The 19,670-nt window shown below is 44.8% G+C and overlaps 1 protein-coding gene across 1 annotated transcript in view; it reads left to right on the top strand.

Annotated features, from left to right (window-relative positions):
• Window positions 1-16,183, top strand: part of LOC117368518 (rab11 family-interacting protein 4A-like) — a 77,653-nt gene extending 61,470 nt beyond the window's left edge. The window contains exon 4 of the mRNA XM_033962256.1: window positions 16,059-16,183. Coding sequence (XP_033818147.1) covers window positions 16,059-16,097 — 39 coding nt within the window. The 3' untranslated portion in view covers window positions 16,098-16,183. The remainder of the gene's footprint in view (window positions 1-16,058) is intronic.
• Window positions 16,184-19,670: the final 3,487 nt, after the last annotated feature.

Raw genomic sequence — 19,670 nt, 5'->3', positions numbered from 1 at the left:
CGCAACGAAGGCTCTCTTTTACAAAGGCACGCTGAGCGCTTAAGCGCGGGTTTAGCGCACGCTAAATCAATGGGTGCGCTAACCGCTAATGTGTCCATAGGATAACATGCACGCGTTAGCGTTTAGCGCATGCTAAAAAGCTTAGCGCGCCTTTGTAAAAGAGGGGGTAAGTGTTTTATTTTTTTTTAATACTGTGTTTCCCCAAAAAAGATATACCCCGAAAATAAAGTCTTAAATGAGCCCTACCCCAAAAATAAGGCCTAGACCCGGGATTCGCCGGCAACTCTTCAACCCAGCCCCCCTCCTCCGCCGCCACAGCCCAACCCCTGCTGTCCCTCCATCTTTCCCGCCAACCGTGAGCGAACCCTATTTTCATCCGAAGCAGCGTCAGGCTGGCAGCACTCTAAACAGGCTGCTTGGCCTTGTCTGTCAGGGATTTCACTCTGCCGCATTACTGATGACATCATTAGTAACGCGGCAGAGTGAAATCCCCGACAGACAAGGCCAAGAAGCCTGTCTAGAGTGCTGCCGGCCCGACGCTGCTTTGGATGAATGTAGGGCTCGCTCACGGTCGGCGGGGAGGAAAGGATGGAGAGTCAGCAAGGGTTTGGATGCGTGGTGAGGGTGGGGGGAGCTCAAGGGCTCTGCTGCACGAGGGATGGAAGGGAGGGAAGGATAAAAGCTGGGCAAACTTCTGCTGCACAAGGGGATGGGAGGGAGGGAGGGGAACGATGCTGCACATGTGGGGGAGAGAAAAGAAAGAGGAAGAATTGGGATGAACCAGAGGAAGGGAGAGATGGTCATGTGCATACCCTGAAAATAAGACCTAGGGAAAGAGACAGACAGAAAGAAAGACAGACAGACACCGGGAGGGACAGAGATAGAAAGAACGAAAGATAGACAGCGGGAGGGAGAGAGACAAAAAGAAAGAATGACAGACAGATAGCGGCCAAGGAGAGAGACAAAAATAAAGAAAGACAGACAGAAAGTGGTCAATGAGAGAGAGAGACAGAAAGAAAGACAGAAAGCGGCCAAGGAGAGAGAAAGAGACAGAAAAAAAGACAGACAGACAGCGGCCAAGGAGAGAGACAGAAAGAAACAAAGACAGAGAGACAGCAGCCAAGGAGAGAGAGAGAGACAGAAAGAAAGCGCTACTGCTGGACAAGGTGGTGGTGGTGGACAGCCGAGGAGAGAGACAGAAAGAAAGACAGACAGACAGACAGAAAGTGGCCAAGGAGAGAGAGAGAGAGAGAGAAAGAAAGACAGACAGAAAGTGGCCAAGGAGAGAGAGAGACAGAAAGACAGACAGAAAGCGGCCAAGGAGAGAGAGAGACAGAAAGAAAGCGTTACTGCTGGACAGGGGGTGGTGGTGGACAGCCGAGGAGAGAGAGAGAGAGAGAGACAGAAAGACAGACAGACAGACAGAAAGCGGCCAAGGAGAGAGAGAGAAAGAAAGACAGACACAGGGCCAGGGGCCAAGGAGAGAGAAAGACAGAAAGAAACAAAGACAGAGAGACAGCAGCCAAGGAGAGAGAGAGACAGAAAGAAAGACAGACAGACAGACAGAAAGCATCCAAGGAGAGAGAGAGAAAGAAAGATAGACAGACACATCTATTCTAGCTCCTGTTAATGTAACGGACTTAAAGACTAGTTGTATTATATTTATTTTGTTGCATTATGCTCTTGTACTTCCTAGAACACTGTTGTACATAGTTCTCTTACCCCCCCCATCCACGCCCCCTTTTACAAAAACTGTAGCACGGTTTTTAGCGCCGGGCGTGGCGATAACAGCTCCGATGCTCATAGAATTCCTATGAGCGCTGGAGTTCTTACCACTGTGGCCAGCGCTAAAAACCACGCTAAGGTTTTGTAAAAGGGAGGTAATTTTGGTATAGGCAGAATAGAAGCACTGGTTAATATGGGCTCCTTTTACTAAGCTGCGTTAGCGTTTTTAGCGCGTGCTAAACCCGCGCTACGTGGCTAGAACTAACACCAGCTCAATGCTGGCGTTAGCGTTAGCGTGCGCTATTCCGCGCGTTAATGCCCTAACGCGGCTTAGTAAAAGGAGCCCATAATGTAGCTTAGTCTATTTTTAATGGCAATAAATTGAATTTTTTTTTTTAAATGAAGATATAATTCATTTCCCCTGGATTCTATAACTGGCGTACAAATTTGTGTGTGTGCAAAATTGTGCACTATGAGGGTGGTTTGGAAAGTAAGTTAAACAATGTGGTCTCCGTCAAGAGTTATACACTTAGGGCCGGATTCTGTATAGGACGCCCCGTCTCGCCAGCCGCCTAAGCAGCTTTTGAGAATCGCACACGGGCGTCCTATATAGAATTGCATCTGACCTGACAGACAAACGCCTAACCCCTTATAAGCACCCCAGTTCTCTAACCGGCGTCCATGTCATAGGCGCTGGTTAGAGAATCGTGTTGCCGCTGAGCTGATCGCCGCAAGGGAATCTCCCTGTGACAGTCAGTTTAGCGGATGTGGCTGGGAACCCATCCATCCGCGATGTTGGCCAGCAGGAGGGATGCCCGCTCCCTCCTGCCACAAATTCTGAAATAATTCCCGGCATGAGCGATGCCCAATCACTTCTGCCAGAACACCCCGCCAACGAAGATCAATGGCAGAAGGGATGCCCAGTCCTTGCTGACAGAACCCCCCCCACCCCCTCCACCCCCAAAGATCAACAGCAGGAGGGATGTCCACTCCCTCCTGCTGGAACCCCCCCCCCAAGAAAAAAATTCCTCCACCCTGACACCCCCAAGCCCACCCAGATCTCCCCCCCTCTGTACCTTTTTCATGCAGGCCGGCCTCCACAGAATGGCAGACCTTCCCCTTTACAATGCATCCTGGGATGCACCGGGGAGGGGCCTAAGGCACTGATTAGCCCAGGCACGTAAGGCTTCTCCCTGGGCCAACTGGAATCTTGGGCCTCTCTCCCAGTACATTTTGGGATGCACTGGAAGTGACCTAAGACTCCAGTTGGACAAAACAGAAGAGCCCCTCGTCTTCGGATACTGACAAAACAACAAGGAAAGACAAGGGGGGGGGGGATGTGTTAAACAACCAAAACAAGTCTTTATTCAAAATAATAAGTTCCTTTTTCAAAGCAACAAGTCCCAACTTTGGCGTTTAGATGACGCCTTCTTCACAGCGATCAGCCTAGCACTTTTGCTCTCTACTCGAGCCGTTAATGTGTGTCTGCATCGTTTTCGGCAAAGTTTCCCCTGAAGAAAGCGTCGTCTAAACGCCAAAATCAGGATCCTTGTTGGGACTTGTTTCTTCGAATAAGGAATTTATTATTTTGAATAGAGACTTATTTTGATGGTGTAGAACATCCCCCTTGTCTTTCCTTGTTGTTTGGTCTAAGACTCCAATTGGGTAGATCCCTTAGGCCACTCCCATGGAGACGCCTAAATTGAACTTAGGCGCTGGTATTTAGACCAAGAAAATCCTGGCATAAATAGGGGACGCCTAAGGTTTTGACGCCTACCGGTACCTAAGTCCACTTTAGACTATGGGCTCCTTTTACTAAGGTGCGCTGCCCCCCACGCTACACCTAAAAACTAACGCCAGCTCAATGGTGGCGTTAGCGTCAAGCGCGTGTGGCAATGCAGCGCACGCTAAGCGCGCGCTAAGACCGCTAGCGCACCTTAGTAAAAGTAGCCCTATGTGTCGCTTTCCTTGGCGCCTAATTTTTAGGTGCTATATATAAAGCCGGGGCCTAAGTGTCTGTAACTGAGTACTAACAATCAATTATTGGCGGTAATTGGCAGCAATTCGGATTTGCGTGCGCATCTTGCTAAGTGCTATTCTAAAAAGATCCACATGTAAATTCTATGGCGTGATTGGCAGTATACATCGCATTTTGGGGACTATTGGTGTTTAAGCAGTCATTTTTTCATTAGTCAGGTTTTCTGGATATCCCCAATGAATATGCATGAGCCAGATTTGCATGCCTCCCGCCTCCCTTACATGCATATTTCTCTCATGCACATTCATTTGGGATATCATGAAAACCCGACAGGCTGGTTTGAGAACCAATGACGTGCTGCATAAAGAGTGGCTTGGTAAGGGGGGAGGCGATGGGACGGGTCCGCCCCGGGCACCGTCCTCCTCCTCTCCACCTCCTGCTCCTCTCCTTGCCACACGTGCGTGCCCCTTGCCTTCCCCCGTACCTTTTTTTACATCCATGGTGTGAGGCTGAGGCCCGCGTCGGCATTGGCGCTCTCTCTGACCTCACTTCCGGGACCCACGTCTAGGACATGACTTCAGAGGGTGAGATGACACCGACGTGGACATGCTGCTTACGCCAGAGAAGTATAAAAGGTACGGGGAAAGGGAAGGGGGCATACGCGTGGCAGGGGGGGCAGGGAAGAGCGCAAGGGAGGGGCAACACCATCCCAGCCGCCACTCACCCTTACTATGCCAATGTGTATAGAGATAGAACTGACTTTAATGCAGTCCTATTTATGTGTTTAATCTGGCCAAATATCAATACACTTTTCCCTCCATAGTTGCGACTTCGGCACTCGTGACATCAGTTATTTTTAAAAACATAAGAATAGCCTCACTGGGTCAGACCAATGGTCCATCAAGCCCAGTCGCCCATTCTCACGGTGGCCAATCCAGGTCCCTAGTACCTGGCCAAAACCCAAGGCATTCCACATAGAAACTCAAAGAATAGCAAGATTCCGGAATCCCAGAGAGTAATAAGATTCTAGAATCCCAAAGAGTAGCAACATTCCATACAGAATCTCAAAGAATAGCAAGATTCCGGAATCCCAGAGAGTAACAAGATTCTAGAATCCCAAAGAGTAGCAACATTCCATACAGAATCTCAAAGAATAGCAAGATTCCGGAATCCCAGAGAGTAACAAGATTCTAGAATCCCAAAGAGTAGCAACATTCCATACAGAATCTCAAAGAATAGCAAGATTCCGGAATCCCAGAGAGTAATAAGATTCTAGAATCCCAAAGAGTAGCAACATTCCATACAGAATCTCAAAGAATAGCAAGATTCCGGAATCCCAGAGAGTAATAAGATTCTAGAATCCTAAAGAGTAGCAACATTCCGTGCTACCGATCCAGGGCAAGCAGTGGCTTCCCCCCATGTCTTTCTCAATAACATACTATAGACTTTTCCTCCAAGAACTTGTCCAAACCTTTCTTAAAACCAGCTACACCAGGGGTAGGGAACTCCAGTCCTCGAGAGCCGTATTCCAGTTGGGGTTTCAGGATTTCCCCAATGAATATGCATGAGATCTATTTGCATACACTGCTTTCAATGCATATTCATTGGGGAAATCCTGAAACCCCCAACTGGAATACGGCTCTCGAGGACTGGAGTTTCCTACCCCTGAGCTACATTATCCGCTCATACCACATCCTCTGGCAACGCGTTCCAGAGCTTAACTATTTTCTGAATGAAAAAATATTTCCTCCTATTGGTTTTAAAAGTATTTCCCTGTAACTTCATCGCGTGTCCCCTAGTCTTTGTCATTTTTGACGGAGTGAAAAATCGATCCACTTGAACCCGTTCTACTCCACTCAGGGTTTTGTAGACTTCAATCCTATCTCCCCTCAGCCGTCTCTTTTCCAAGCTGAAGAGCCCTAACCTTTTAAGTCTTTCCTCGTACGAGAGGAGTTCCATCCCCTTTACCATCTTGGTTTTTGTCTTGATAGCTCCACCCCCTAGTGATGTCATCCTGGAGTGCGGAGAAAGTTCAACGCATTTTTTTTTTTTTCCGGTTCGGTCAGGCAAACGGCCGCATTGGAAAAAAAGTGTACGGAGAGAAAATTGTGGCACTTGCTTCAGCGTGGTCTGGTATTGCAATGCCTAGATTGTTTTTTTGGTGTCAGGTCAAAAGCGCGCCGGGACAAAAGCACGCCCAGTCAATTGAGCGCAGCGCACGCTGCCGCACCGCTCTAAATTACTGTTTTTAGTGCTCCGACGGGGGGGTGGGGGGGGGGACCCCCCCACACTTTACTTAATAGACATCGCGCCGCGTTGTGGGGGCGTTGTGGGGGGTTGTAACCCCCCACATTTTACTGTAAACTGAACTTTTTCCCTGTTTTTAGGGAAAAAGTTCAGTTTACAGTAAAATGTGGAGGGTTACAACCCCTCAAACCCCCCATAACGCCGGCGCGATGTCTATTAAGTAAACTGGGGGGGTTCCCCAACAAAACCCACCTAAAAACTGTAATTTAGAGCGGCGCGGCGGCGTGCGCTGCTCTCAATTGTCGGCGCGCGCTTTTGTCTTTCGCGCTGTTGTCTATGAACCATTTTTTTAAAGCAAGCACAAATAACAACGATAAGTTTTATTTGCGATTTCACGGTATTCGCAGGGGCTGTACCAAAAACCCATGAATATAATAGGGAAAAGCTATTCACTTTTTTTGGCCTTCGCAGGCCATCTTTGAACATAGCCTCCACCCCCCCACCCACCCCTCCCCCGAATGTGTTTAACCAGCCAAGGCAGGTGAAATAGTCAAATAAATGAGATGAAAAGCAGAGGCTTAATTTCCTAACTCCCAGAGTTAACCAATCAGTCCCAAGGAGTAATTTGCAAGCGGTATCTTCTGCTGACTGTTGCTTTGTTCTGATCAGAGTAATATGTTTGAGCACTGGTGAATTTTTTTTTTTTAAGACCTGGGAGCTTTGTCTGAACGTCGCCTGCCGTGGTGAAGTGCTCCATTGGGTCCTTTCTCCGCTTTCCCTGTAGACAAACCAATTTAGAGTTTTCGGCGTGAGAGTCTCCCCTCCCCTCTTTCTCAGAAAAACCGCAATAATGAGAAGAGGCAGAAGCTTCTTTTCAGCTGACGCAAGAAATCTTACTGGTTGTGTAAGCTTTCGAGTAAGTGCAATTCTGTGTTACAAATCAATAAACCATTTAAAGATATGAAGGGTCTTTATGAAGAGCTTCCTAGTTGCCAAAATGGGGAAAGGACTGTAAAAGTGACATCAAATTACCATTTTATGCCAAATATAAATATATTAATAGCTTAAATTAGGAAACAAATGTGATCCATTGAGCAAAAGGATACCAAAAATGGGCAATATCACTTTTTTAGATTGCCCTAAATTGATCATTTCAAAAACTCAAAACGCTACAGAATACAGCCATTAGATTAATCTTCAGATTGAAGACAAGTGATAAGATTACACATTACACTGGCTACCGATAGAAGGGAGAATACTTCATAAATTCTACTGTATTCTATTTAAAATACGGTTTGGAGAAACTCCTGATTATATGCCACATCTTGTTAAATTTTCTAATACCGTATTTCCCCATATATAGGCCGCGGGTTATGCAAGCCGGCCCAGTGGGAGCGGCTTGCTTATCTGGGGCGGCCTATACAGGATTTTAAAATCATCCCCCTACCCTCCCTCATTCCCCTTACCTCCCGCAAGAACTAACAGCAAAGTCATACAGGAAGCAGCGCGCAAAGGTCACTCCTGCTCTGCTCCTGCTCCTGCTCTGCTGGTGGCGCGATTCGAGGAGGCCGCTGCCAGAGAGGGAGATAAGGGGAGTGAGGGAGGGCGAGGGGATGAGTTTTAAACATTGTATAGGCCGCCCCAGTTACTGGTAGATAAGCCGCGGCTAATACAATGGGGTGGCATATCTAACAGTTTTTAATCTCGTATAGGCATTTTTTGCGGCCTATACAAGGGAGCAGCCTATATGTGGGGAAATACAGTAATCCATCTTTGAACCTATGAAACAATGATGCTTTTCGGTATCCAGTTATTAGGAACATTAGGTACAATAGAACCTGTAACTCCACATGGGCATTTCAAGCAGCAAAACTGTGGAAAGCATGACCAGCTAATATTAACCAGCGTGATTTGGGCAGAATGAGGCGGAGCTAAATATAAATGGGCGGGCCTAGGGGCAGGGCCACGGGTCTGGATTTTACAGTTGTAAAATCTGGTAACCCTACTCTTTCCTATTATTATTGAGGCTTATTTTCTTTTGTCTTGTGTGCTTTTATCTCTTGGCGTTATTTTATTGCTAATCACTCTGTAATTAGTAACATAGTAAATGATGGCAGATAAAGACCTGAACGGTCCATCCAGTCTGCCCATTAGTTATACCCATTAAAATATATATGATTAAATTAACTCGTCTCTTCTTTGATATTTCTGGGTCATAGACTGTAAAGTCCATCTGGTATTGTCCTAGGTTCCAAATGCTGAAGTTTCCATCTAATCAAGCCATTGTGACATCACTGCTGAGGTTGGCTCTTAGGCATTGGTGGAATGAGGCATTATGACATCACAGTCTAAGCTCTGGAATGTTGCTAGTCTTTGGGTTTCTGCCAGGTAACATAGTAAATGACGGCAGATAAAGACCTGAACGGTCCATCCAGTCTGCCTATTAGTTATACCCATTAAAAATACATGGTTAAATTAACTCGTCTCTTCTTTGATTTTCTGGGTCATAGACTATAAAGTCAACCTGCTATTGTCCTAGGTGCCAACTGTTGAAGTTGCCGTCCAAGCTCACTCCAGCCTATCCAACCATCCCATTTGCAGGATATCTACTGTAAAGTCTGGCCAGTAACATCCTCCTGTTCCAAGTTAGTGGAGTTCCCATTGATGCCCACCCCAGCCCACTATACACCAAATCACCACATATGGGACACAGACCGTGCAGGCATATTCAATAAATTAAGGAAGGGTGGTATATTCAATAAATTTAAACCATAACTTTCAAAAATGGATATTGGCTGTTCTAAACTTGTCTAGCCTTTATCGCTGTTATTTGTAACCCCTCTTCCGGCACCTTTTTGCTCAGTGGGTCACAAATGCATTCAGGGGCCACTATTCAGACCGCAGGGGCCAGCCGGGCTGACTCCTGTGGTCGACACTGAGCATGGATTTTTAATACCGGGCTGTTTCCGGTGACCGGCATTGAATATGCGATTTATTTTTAACCGCTATAAATGTAGACCCCCTTTTATCAAGCTGCATTAGGGTTTTTGGGGGTTTTTTTTCTACTGGTCACTGTGGTAAAAACTCCGACGCTCTTAGAATTCCTATGAGTGTCGGAGCTTGTACCGCAGTGGCCAGCGATTTTTTTTTTTTTTTTTAAACCCAAACACCTAAAGCGGCTTGATAAAAGGTGGGCTTAGGTGGCTAACCTGATATTTAGCAGTAGCTAGCTACGTTTATAGCGGCCAGTGACAGACCAGCTATTTACGTGGCCCGGTTTGGCTGCTAAACATAGCCAGCTAGCGTTTTAAATTTTTCAGATAAGTCGGCTAAGCCATGCCACATAGCTGACTATCCACTAGCTGCAAAGCAATTATATTCAGCAGTTATCTAATGCCGAATATTAGCACTTAACCAGAAAGTTAAATAGTGCTGAATATCGGACTGTCTGGGTCAAAACCCTGCCCCCCATCTTACTAAACTGACACTGCAAAGTCTCTTTTATAACCCAACCTGTAGCTTGTTTATGGATTAGCCCAGGGTCTCGCAAACTTTTTGAAGCTGCGACACACTAAACTCGGGACTTCATCTGGAGGGCACGGATGTTGGTGCGAAGAGGTCCTCCAGAAGGGACCCTGAGCTTCCTATTACTATGCCAGTGGGATGGGGGGATGCGAGAGGAGGAGAGGTACCAGCTGACCGCCTACAGGACGTTCTTCTCGCCATGAGAGGCACGTCCTTTAGGCAGTCAGCCGGCGCCGGCGCCTTTCCTCCGTCACGGCGCACCCAGAATCCGCACACAGTTTGCGATGCACTGGATTAGCCCACCGTTGCTTGTTCTGTCCACCCAGCAGAAGGTGTAATCGTTCCTTTATGAGTCTGCATTTTATGGATTCTTCAGAGGCTTCACCACTAGTGTTCCCGGGCCAGTGTTCAAAATCCTTTATGACTTGTATATTAAAGTAATCAGAGAGGCTTTAGTATCTCATGACTCACTGACCTCAGCAATGCCTGGGGATATGTTCGTTAGTCTTTAGAGAACATATAGACCCAAATTGGCACCCATAATCGTCATAGGTCAATTATAATATTAAGTAAATAGTTTATATATATTTAAAGTATTAGAAAGTACTCATCTGTTAGTTTTGCTTTCATCTACGCGGGTGGGGGTGGGCACTCCGACATAGACTATGTTTCGCCCATACGGGCTTTATCAAGGAATCCCCCTGCAATAATAACATTTCATTGAAATCATTAAACGTTACATTCATTTTAGTATAAAACTATATTATAAACAAGATATTCTACAGTACCTTAAGTCAAGCGACTCATGCTTCCCGCTATAGAGTTTTGTATCAGGAAAACATGGCCGCGGCGTTTGTAGCTATAAATAGCTATACTCTAGCGTAATGACGTGGCTTCAGCGGCAGACACACCTCCCGTCTAATTTCCTCACTATATCTTATTAAAGGAACACCATCTCAGTCATATTAAATTAAAGAAAACCATTCGATTTCGGCATTAAGTCCCGACGGTATTACAGTGTTTAATCCATAGATCCATTTCTGTTCTTTGAAATTCAATTTCTCTTTAATATTTCCACCCTCCCACCCACATAACACCTGATCTATGACCCTCCATTTCATATCCATTATTTTATGTTTTTTCTCCCTCCAATGCTGAACTAGGGGGGCCTCTAAGTTTCCTGTATTTATTCTTGATTTATGTTCATTTAGACGGATGTTAATTTTCCTACTTGTTCGTCCAATATACAACAGTTGGCATGGACATTGAATCATATAGATGACAGAAGAACTCTGACAGGATGTATTTGAGCGAGCTCGATATATAATATTAGTCCCCGGATCTTTCCAAGTGGGGCCTTCCAGTGTTAAGTCACACCATTGACACTGTGAACAAGCTTGATGATTAAATAAAGTCATGTCATCTCTTCTTTTTATTTCATACCGATGCATAGATAGAAATTCTCCCACTGTCCTTCAGCCCACCTACTACGTATGCTAGAGGAATATAACAACTTTGATGACATCACTTTTCTTGTGACTATGGACATAACATCCCTATATACAAAAATACCTCAAGAGGCGGCTTTAGAGGTTATAAAAAAGACTCTCTTGCAAATAGATTTAGGCAGATTTAGATCTGAATGGGTTCTAGCTTTAGCTAAATTAGTAATAACAGAGAATTTCTTTTGGTACAATGGTGACTTCTATAAACAAATTCAGGGTGTAGCAATGGGGGCCACCCTGGCTCCATCTGTAGCAAGTCTATATGTTGCTCATTTTGAACAGACTAAAGTTTTCCCTGCTTCTAATTTTCAACATATTACCCTCTGGAAAAGATATCTGGATGATATTTTGTTTTTTTGGGATGGATCCGAATCCGAACTTAATGACTTTCTATCATGGTTGAACACTCTCAACCCCCACCTGATGTTTACTATGACTTACCATAAAAATCATATCTCTTTTCTAGATATTTGTCTGATTAAGAATGAGAACCAACAACTTAGAACAACGTTATATCGAAAAGAAGTGGATAGAAATCATTTCCTTCATTTTTCCAGCTTTCATCCGTTTTTTCTGAAATTTAACATCCCTGTCAGTCAATTTTTGCGTATTAAGAAACTTTGTTCCTCTGATGTGGATTTTGAAATACAAGCGAAGCTTCTCTGTGATCGATTCTATAATAGGGGCTACTCTCGTAAATCAGTTAAACGTGCCTATCTTAGAGCTAAGTATGCACAACGATCTCTTCTCCTTAGGGAGAAAAATATAGAGCCTCCAGATGAAAAGCTAATAATGGTACTTCCATATACATCTTTAAGTACTGCTTTCTTTGCTATAATTAAAAACCATTGGGGAACGCTTCAACTCAGTCCTTTATTTCAAGAGTATCCTATTGCTTCTTATAAGCGAGGAAGGACAGTGGGAGAATTTCTATCTATGCATCGGTATGAAATAAAAAGAAGAGATGACATGACTTTATTTAATCATCAAGCTTGTTCACAGTGTCAATGGTGTGACTTAACACTGGAAGGCCCCACTTGGAAAGATCCGGGGACTAATATTATATATCGAGCTCGCTCAAATACATCCTGTCAGAGTTCTTCTGTCATCTATATGATTCAATGTCCATGCCAACTGTTGTATATTGGACGAACAAGTAGGAAAATTAACATCCGTCTAAATGAACATAAATCAAGAATAAATACAGGAAACTTAGAGGCCCCCCTAGTTCAGCATTGGAGGGAGAAAAAACATAAAATAATGGATATGAAATGGAGGGTCATAGATCAGGTGTTATGTGGGTGGGAGGGTGGAAATATTAAAGAGAAATTGAATTTCAAAGAACAGAAATGGATCTATGGATTAAACACTGTAATACCGTCGGGACTTAATGCCGAAATCGAATGGTTTTCTTTAATTTAATATGACTGAGATGGTGTTCCTTTAATAAGATATAGTGAGGAAATTAGACGGGAGGTGTGTCTGCCGCTGAAGCCACGTCATTACGCTAGAGTATAGCTATTTATAGCTACAAACGCCGCGGCCATGTTTTCCTGATACAAAACTCTATAGCGGGAAGCATGAGTCGCTTGACTTAAGGTACTGTAGAATATCTTGTTTATAATATAGTTTTATACTAAAATGAATGTAACGTTTAATGATTTCAATGAAATGTTATTATTGCAGGGGGATTCCTTGATAAAGCCCGTATGGGCGAAACATAGTCTATGTCGGAGTGCCCACCCCCACCCGCGTAGATGAAAGCAAAACTAACAGATGAGTACTTTCTAATACTTTAAATATATATAAACTATTTACTTAATATTATAATTGACCTATGACGATTATGGGTGCCAATTTGGGTCTATATGTTCTCTAAAGACTAACGAACATATCCCCAGGCATTGCTGAGGTCAGTGAGTCATGAGATACTAAAGCCTCTCTGATTACTCTACTATACTATTTGACTTTGAGAGAGGTTATAAATATAAGAGCCAGATAGAATAAATTTGTATATTAAAGCACATCCCTCAGTTTAATAGCAGACAAGAGAGCTATTTACCTCTTCCAAGGGCGAAGACAAAATTACAGACATAATGGGAATAAATTTCTATAGCCAAAATCAAAGGAAGGGAGAACAACATGGGACTTTCAAAACTGATGCTCATCGAGTCACTGAGAAGCTCATCCTCTGCCATTGTAACCACAGAAGTTTGGGGTCTTCCACAGCCGTCTCCTCAGCGACTCTATCATCACTCACGCAAAGGTAGAACACCTCAGCAACCATGAGAAAGGCTCCTAACCCACAGTCCATGGACCCCTGGGAGGTCCGTGAAACCATTATAAGAGCCCCACAGGACACAGAAAAGAGAGTCTTTCCATGCTACCGTAATCAAGTTTGGGATAGTTCTGGATTTCTCTCCACCCCATCCTGGTACGTTACATGGGACCTGCAGCACTGATGTCAGTGGGCAGGATCTGGCACTACAAATCCCACACTGATTTGGGATGGAAGTTCAAAACCAGGACTGGATAAAACATCTCCAGTCTAGAACGGGGTAACTTGGCATTTCTGAAAGGATAAAAAAAAAAAAAAAAAAAAGGTGCAATTGTGAGAATGGAGGAATATCCTAATGATTAGAGCAGTGGGATGCAAATGAGAAGGGGGGGAACTGAGTTTGGTTCCCACTGCAGCTCCTTGTGTCCCTGGGCAAGTTACTGCCAAGATTCACTCCATTGTACCAGATAGAAAAAAAAAGATTGTAAGCCCATTAGAAATAGAACCCCCTCCTCCCCTTTTAGAAAAGTAGCACGTTTTTTAGCGCCGGCCGTGGCAGTATCAGCTCCGACGCTCATAGGAATTCTTTGAGCATCAGAGCTGTTACCGCCGCGGCCAGCGCTAAAAACTGCGCTGTGGTTTTGTAAAAGTAGGGGAGAGATAGTAAATATAAGCTGCTTTGGTTGTACCATATCAAGAATTTAATGAAAAAATATATATTATCGATTACTCAGAAAGAAAAGTGCAAATATATACTAAGCAAACTTCACTTCACTGGGGTAACCAACGCAACCCTAACCAGAAACAGGATCAGCTTAAACAGTGGTGTAGTGAGGTTGAGAGGCACCCGGGGTAGTGGTGCCCCCCCCCCACCCCACTCCCATCCGCTCCTTCCCCCGTACCTCTGTAACATTCGTGGCGCGAGCAATAACCCCAACCTTCTGCTCACGCCAATGTCGGCTCTTCCTGTGACATCATTTCCTAGGCGTGGGTCCAGGAAGTGGAGTCGGAGAAAGTGCCGACGCTGGCACGAGCAGCAAGTTGGGGTCGCTGGTCACGTCGCAAACATTAAAGAGGTACGTGGGAAGGGGCGGGCGAGGGCGGGGCGGACGGGTGCCAGCGCCCCTACCAAGACGGTGCTTGGGGCACACGGACCCTCCATGCCACCTCCCTACTATGCCACTGAGCTTAACCAGTAAACAAATGAGGCCCTCACCTAGGACAGCGGCTAGAGTCAAAGCACGACAATAGGTCCTGACAGCCACGCAAACTAAAAACCCATCAGCGCACACCTTTAACTAGAGGAAGGATGGCGTGTTTTCAAATAGTCCGTCTATGCATGTGTGCGTGTGTTTTAACAGGACTGTCGGGGTGCTTTTAGGTTGATCGGCAGGAGATTAATTTGCAAAATTTCAAACAGAGTGGGGGTGGGGGGAGGTGGCGCCCAGGAGCTTAAGGGTTAATGAGGTAAAGGGGGGTGCAAAGCTGAAGATTCCCTTGCATCAGCACTGACCATAAAGGAGGAATCTGGTGTGAGAAGATTTGGCGGACCAATCGGTCTTTAGCGACCATTATTTACTATGTTACAGCAGTCAGAAAATGCCGCCATTACAATTTGGAATCATCTAACGCCGTTCACATTAGGACTGATAGCGATTGCTTAGGGCTGCCAAGTCCGGTCCTCGAGATCTAGTGGCAGGCCAGGTTTTCTGGATATCTTCAATGAACATGCATGAGAGAGATTTGCCTGCACTGCCTTCTTGGTATGCAAATCTCTCTCATGCATGTTCGGTGTGGATATCCTGAAAACCTGGCCTGCCAATAGATCTCAAGGACCGGACTTGGGCAGCCCTGGGCCTTAAAATTTCGTAAAAACCTGAAAACTTTTTTATGAGACTTGCAGTAATATTCATGTTTCGAAGATATTTTTTTTAATTTAATTTAATTTAAATTATTGATTGCTTTTGTATTTTCCTGTAGATTTTACAGCCTTTTTGAAATATACCGCCTTGAACCTTTTTTTGGTATAGTGCAATTAATAAGTTGTGTATTAGACTAGATTAGATTAAGCGGGTTACAACCATAAATACATAAAATATTAAACAAACACAGGGCTCCTTTTACTAAGGTACGCTAGCGTTTTTAGCATGCGCGACATTGCCGCGCGTGCTAACCCCCCGCTATGTGCCAAAAACTAACGCCAGCTCAATGGAGGCACTGGCGTCTAGCGCACGCGGCATTGCAGCGGGTGCTACGCGTGCGCTAAAACCGTTGGTGCAGCTTAGTACAAGGAGCCCATAGTTACATTACCCCCCTTTTACAAAGCCGTAGCGCAGTTTTTAGCACCGGCCATGGCGGTAACATAGTGATACTCAAAGTGTTGGAGCTGTTACCGCCGTGGCCAGTGCTGAAACCCGCGCTATGGTTTTGTAAAAGCGCAAACAAAAATTTAAAATCGTATTTTAGCTGCTTGTCTCGCTGAACTCGTTAATTCCTTGGAACCTAAGCACAGGACTGGGCAGAGCTTTGGATTCTTGCCCAGAAATAGCTAAGAAGGAAAAAAAAAAAACATATTAAATTGAATTGAATCAGGTTGGGCAGACTGGATGGACCATTGGGGTCTTTATCTGCCGTCATCTACTATGTATGTTATTATGTTGCTCTTATTTCCTGCTATATAAACTGACCATATGTTTAAGAAAACACTTCCATAAATAAGGTTGTTTCCAGCAGCTTTTTAAAACTGTGTTTATTCTCCATCATCCTTAACTGCCCGACTAAAGTTGTTCCCCATTTTCAGCCCTGCTATCGAAATCGCCTTCGTCCTTATGAGCCCTAGAGCCATCAGGAAGTTTAAAGCCGAGGCAACTGATCCATTTTGCTTTACCCATTTTTATGCGATGTACTAAATAATCCACAGAGAAAGGAAAGACACCGGAAAGTGTTTAATAAAGAATTTTAACAATGATGGGCGTGAGTTTTCTTAGCCGGTGACTCATGAAACAATCCGAGCTCTTCTTGTAGTCTCCCTAGGGCAGTGGTCTCAAACTCTTGGCCCGGGGGCCACATGCGGCCCACTAGGTTCTACTTTGCGGCCCGCGGTCTGTACTAGTGCTGCCCGCTCTTTGCAGCGTCCTCCGGCTTCCCCCCTGGAATCCTAATCTTACCTTCAGATAATTACCACAGTCTGCAGAGAGGATTGCCGGTGCTGTAGCGATCCTTTCAGGCTGCTGTCGTCCTCAGCAGCACGTTCCCTCTGCCGCGATCCTGCCCCCGACATCAGAGGAGGGGCGGGACCATTTCAGAGGGAACAGGCTGTGGAGGCCGATGGCAGCCTGCAAGGAATGCTACAGCACTGGCAATCCTCTCTGCAGGCTGCGGTAATTAGCTGAAACTAAGACCGGGAAACCAGGGGGGAAGCTGGAGGACGCTGCAGAGAAGGGGGGAACATGCAGGCCTTCAGAGGGGGAGGTAAGATTTATAAACTATAAAGAGTTTTACCTCATGCAAAATTGTCATTTCTTTAATAAGACATTAACTATTTTTGCTGCGGCCCTCCAAGTACCTACAAATCCAAAATGTGGCCCTGCAAAGGGTTTGAGTTTGAGACCACTGACCTAGGGCGTTTGTCTAGCGCTGCTGCTTCATTTTGCACCCAGAGCTCTTAGTGAAGACAAGCTACCCTCTCGTGAATAACTTAAACATGCAAAGAAGTCAAGATAGTTTCATCTGTGCTTCTGGCTGACACAAACCATTGTGCTTATGGGACCATCTTTGGTACCTTCTATTCAAGCCAAGAAATAAGATATCCTCTTAAAAAGCAATGGCTTTCCTTTAGCACCAGAAACCTGAACTATAGCCATTCTGACAGCCATTGAGGAGCTGCATTGAAGCCCTTTCCCAACACAATAGGGCCCACGAAAGCTCAGCTTTAAAGGAACCCTTGGCTTAGGCCAAAGCAGCCGAGTGCAGAATTAGTGCGGCGAGGCTGGAATGTTCTTCAGTACTGGATACATTGTAGCATATTGCTTGGGACAAATAACACGATCAAATGACAGAAGCAGCGGGCAATCGAGTGTTTTAAATGAGCATAAACCCCTAGAAGACTTTGATTCAAGAGTGCTCGCTTTATTAGGTGCTGTACATATGCCCTGAACGTTTTGGCCAGTCGAGCCCTCTTGTAGGGATGAACTAAAGATTAGATTAGATTATGTCACCAAATGTGTTCTGGAGCATCCTTCGTTCACACAGCCAGTGGCGTAGTAAGGAGGGGGGGAGGGGACGATCCTCCCCAGTTGTCATGTTGATAGGGGCGCCGGCCTCCCCCTTCCCTTCCCCCGTACTTCTAGTTGTCCGCCGCCGCAAGCAAATTCAACATGTCGTTCGCGACCACGTCGGCTCTCCCGCTGATGTCACTTCCGGGTGTGCCGTACCTAGGAAGTGACGTCGGAGGGAGAGCTGCCGGGCTTGTGAGGAGTACCTTGAAGTTGCTACTCGCGGCAGTGAATAACTGGAGGTACAGGGGGAGGGGGAATAACTAGAGGGCAGGAGGAATCGGGGAAGGAGTGGGGGGGGGCGGAGATGAGGCGCCTCTCGCCCTCGCTACGCCACTGCACGTAGCATCCAGGAGTAAACTACCGTATTTTTACACCGAGTAACACGACCTTCTTTTACTATGGTGCGCTAACCGATTAGCGCGCACTAAACACTATCCCCCGCCCTATTCAATATCTATCTCGTATCCCTGGGAAACCTACTGCACAGCTTCAAGCTAAAATTCTTCATATACGCAGACGACATCACAATAATCATCCCACTAACCAGTTTCACCCCAGAGTTGCTCGACTCTATATCACACTTACTCAGACAGATAGAACTCTGGATGCTATCCTATAGACTAAAACTAAACGCTGATAAAACTAAATTATTCCTGGCCTCCCCCAATGATAAACTCAAAAATACCTCAATCCAAGTGAATGGATCGGACTTCCCCCTAGAACAAATCTTAAAAATACTAGGAGTCACCCTAGACAAACACCTCTCCCTTGAGAAGCACACTGATCTTACCGTCAGGAAATGCTTCTCGGCGCTCTGGAAACTCCGCACCATAAAAAAATACTTTGATGACAACTCATTCCGACTGTTAGTACAATCCTCCATTCTCAGCATCCTCGATTATTGCAACATCATTTACCTAGGCGCCATGAAGAAAACCACCAGGAGACTAAAACTGATCCAGAACACGGCCGTCCGCCTGATATTTGGTCTAAACAAATGGGAACATATCACCCCTTTCTACCATAAACTGCACTGGCTGCCATTTGAATCCAGAGTCCTGTTCAAGTTCGCATGCCTCAGCTACAAAACCGTATTTGGTCTATCCCCAAGCTACCTCATCCCCCCACTTTAAATTAAATCACGACAATAAGAACTCTCGCAGAATTCATCTGTTCGCCTTCCCCTCCCTAAAACTATGTCCTCTCAAACGATTCGTTGACAAAACCTTCTCCTTCCAGGCGGCCAAACTAACTCATGGCTTGCCCAAATTATACTTGACGCCCCCACTTACCTGGACTTCAGAAAAAAACTCAAAACTCACTTATTCCAATGTCAGAATCCCTAACTCTCCCTCTCGCGGCTTCTACTCCCTTCAATTACTCTTGAACCTCCACCTTCCCCCCCTCCCCAAGGTACCCTCCAAACCAATTAACTTCCCTGACCGGTATGTTTTTTTTCCCTATAACAACAAAAAAAAACCAAACAAACAAAAAAACCAAAAAACTATTGTACAATCTTGTATATTCCATGTACTATATTCCTTGTATATTACTCGCATATTCCTTGTATATTACTTGTATTATATTCCTTATATATTCCTTGTAGTTCAAGTTCAAGTTCAAGTTCACTTTATTTTTGATGAATTGCCTATTTAGAACATTCTAAGCGATGTACAATTAAAAACAAGTTATAAGAGAACATACAATCATATTAGTAATACATTAATAACAGCGAAATAAAAATAAAAATCTGTTAAATAATTACATAAAACAGAAAAGATCTCAATACATAATGTTAAAAACAAACATGAAAAGAGGGAAAGGGGGGAAAAAGTTACAAATTTTTCTCTTGGTGGAGGAGAAAACATAAATTAGGGAAAAAAACAAAGGGAGGGGAAGAAGATAGAAGAAAAGAGAGAGGAAAAAAAAAAAGATTAATTAATCGATAAAGGCATCATTGAATAAGAAAGTTTTTAAAAAGTTTTTTAAAAGAGACAAGATCTCTATCCTTTCTAATAAAAAGAGGCAGAGTGTTCCAGAGTTGGGGAGCTAAAACAGAGAACATATCGTTTCTCCTTGTTCCCACAATTTTTAAGGAAGGGACCAATAATAACTCTTGTTGTGACGATCGAAGG

This window comes from Geotrypetes seraphini, chromosome 10 (genome assembly GCF_902459505.1).
Source record: "Geotrypetes seraphini chromosome 10, aGeoSer1.1, whole genome shotgun sequence".
Lineage (NCBI taxonomy): Eukaryota > Metazoa > Chordata > Amphibia > Gymnophiona > Dermophiidae > Geotrypetes > Geotrypetes seraphini.
The sequence above is the reverse complement of the archived record's forward strand: the minus strand, read 5'-3'. Positions and strand labels throughout refer to the sequence as shown.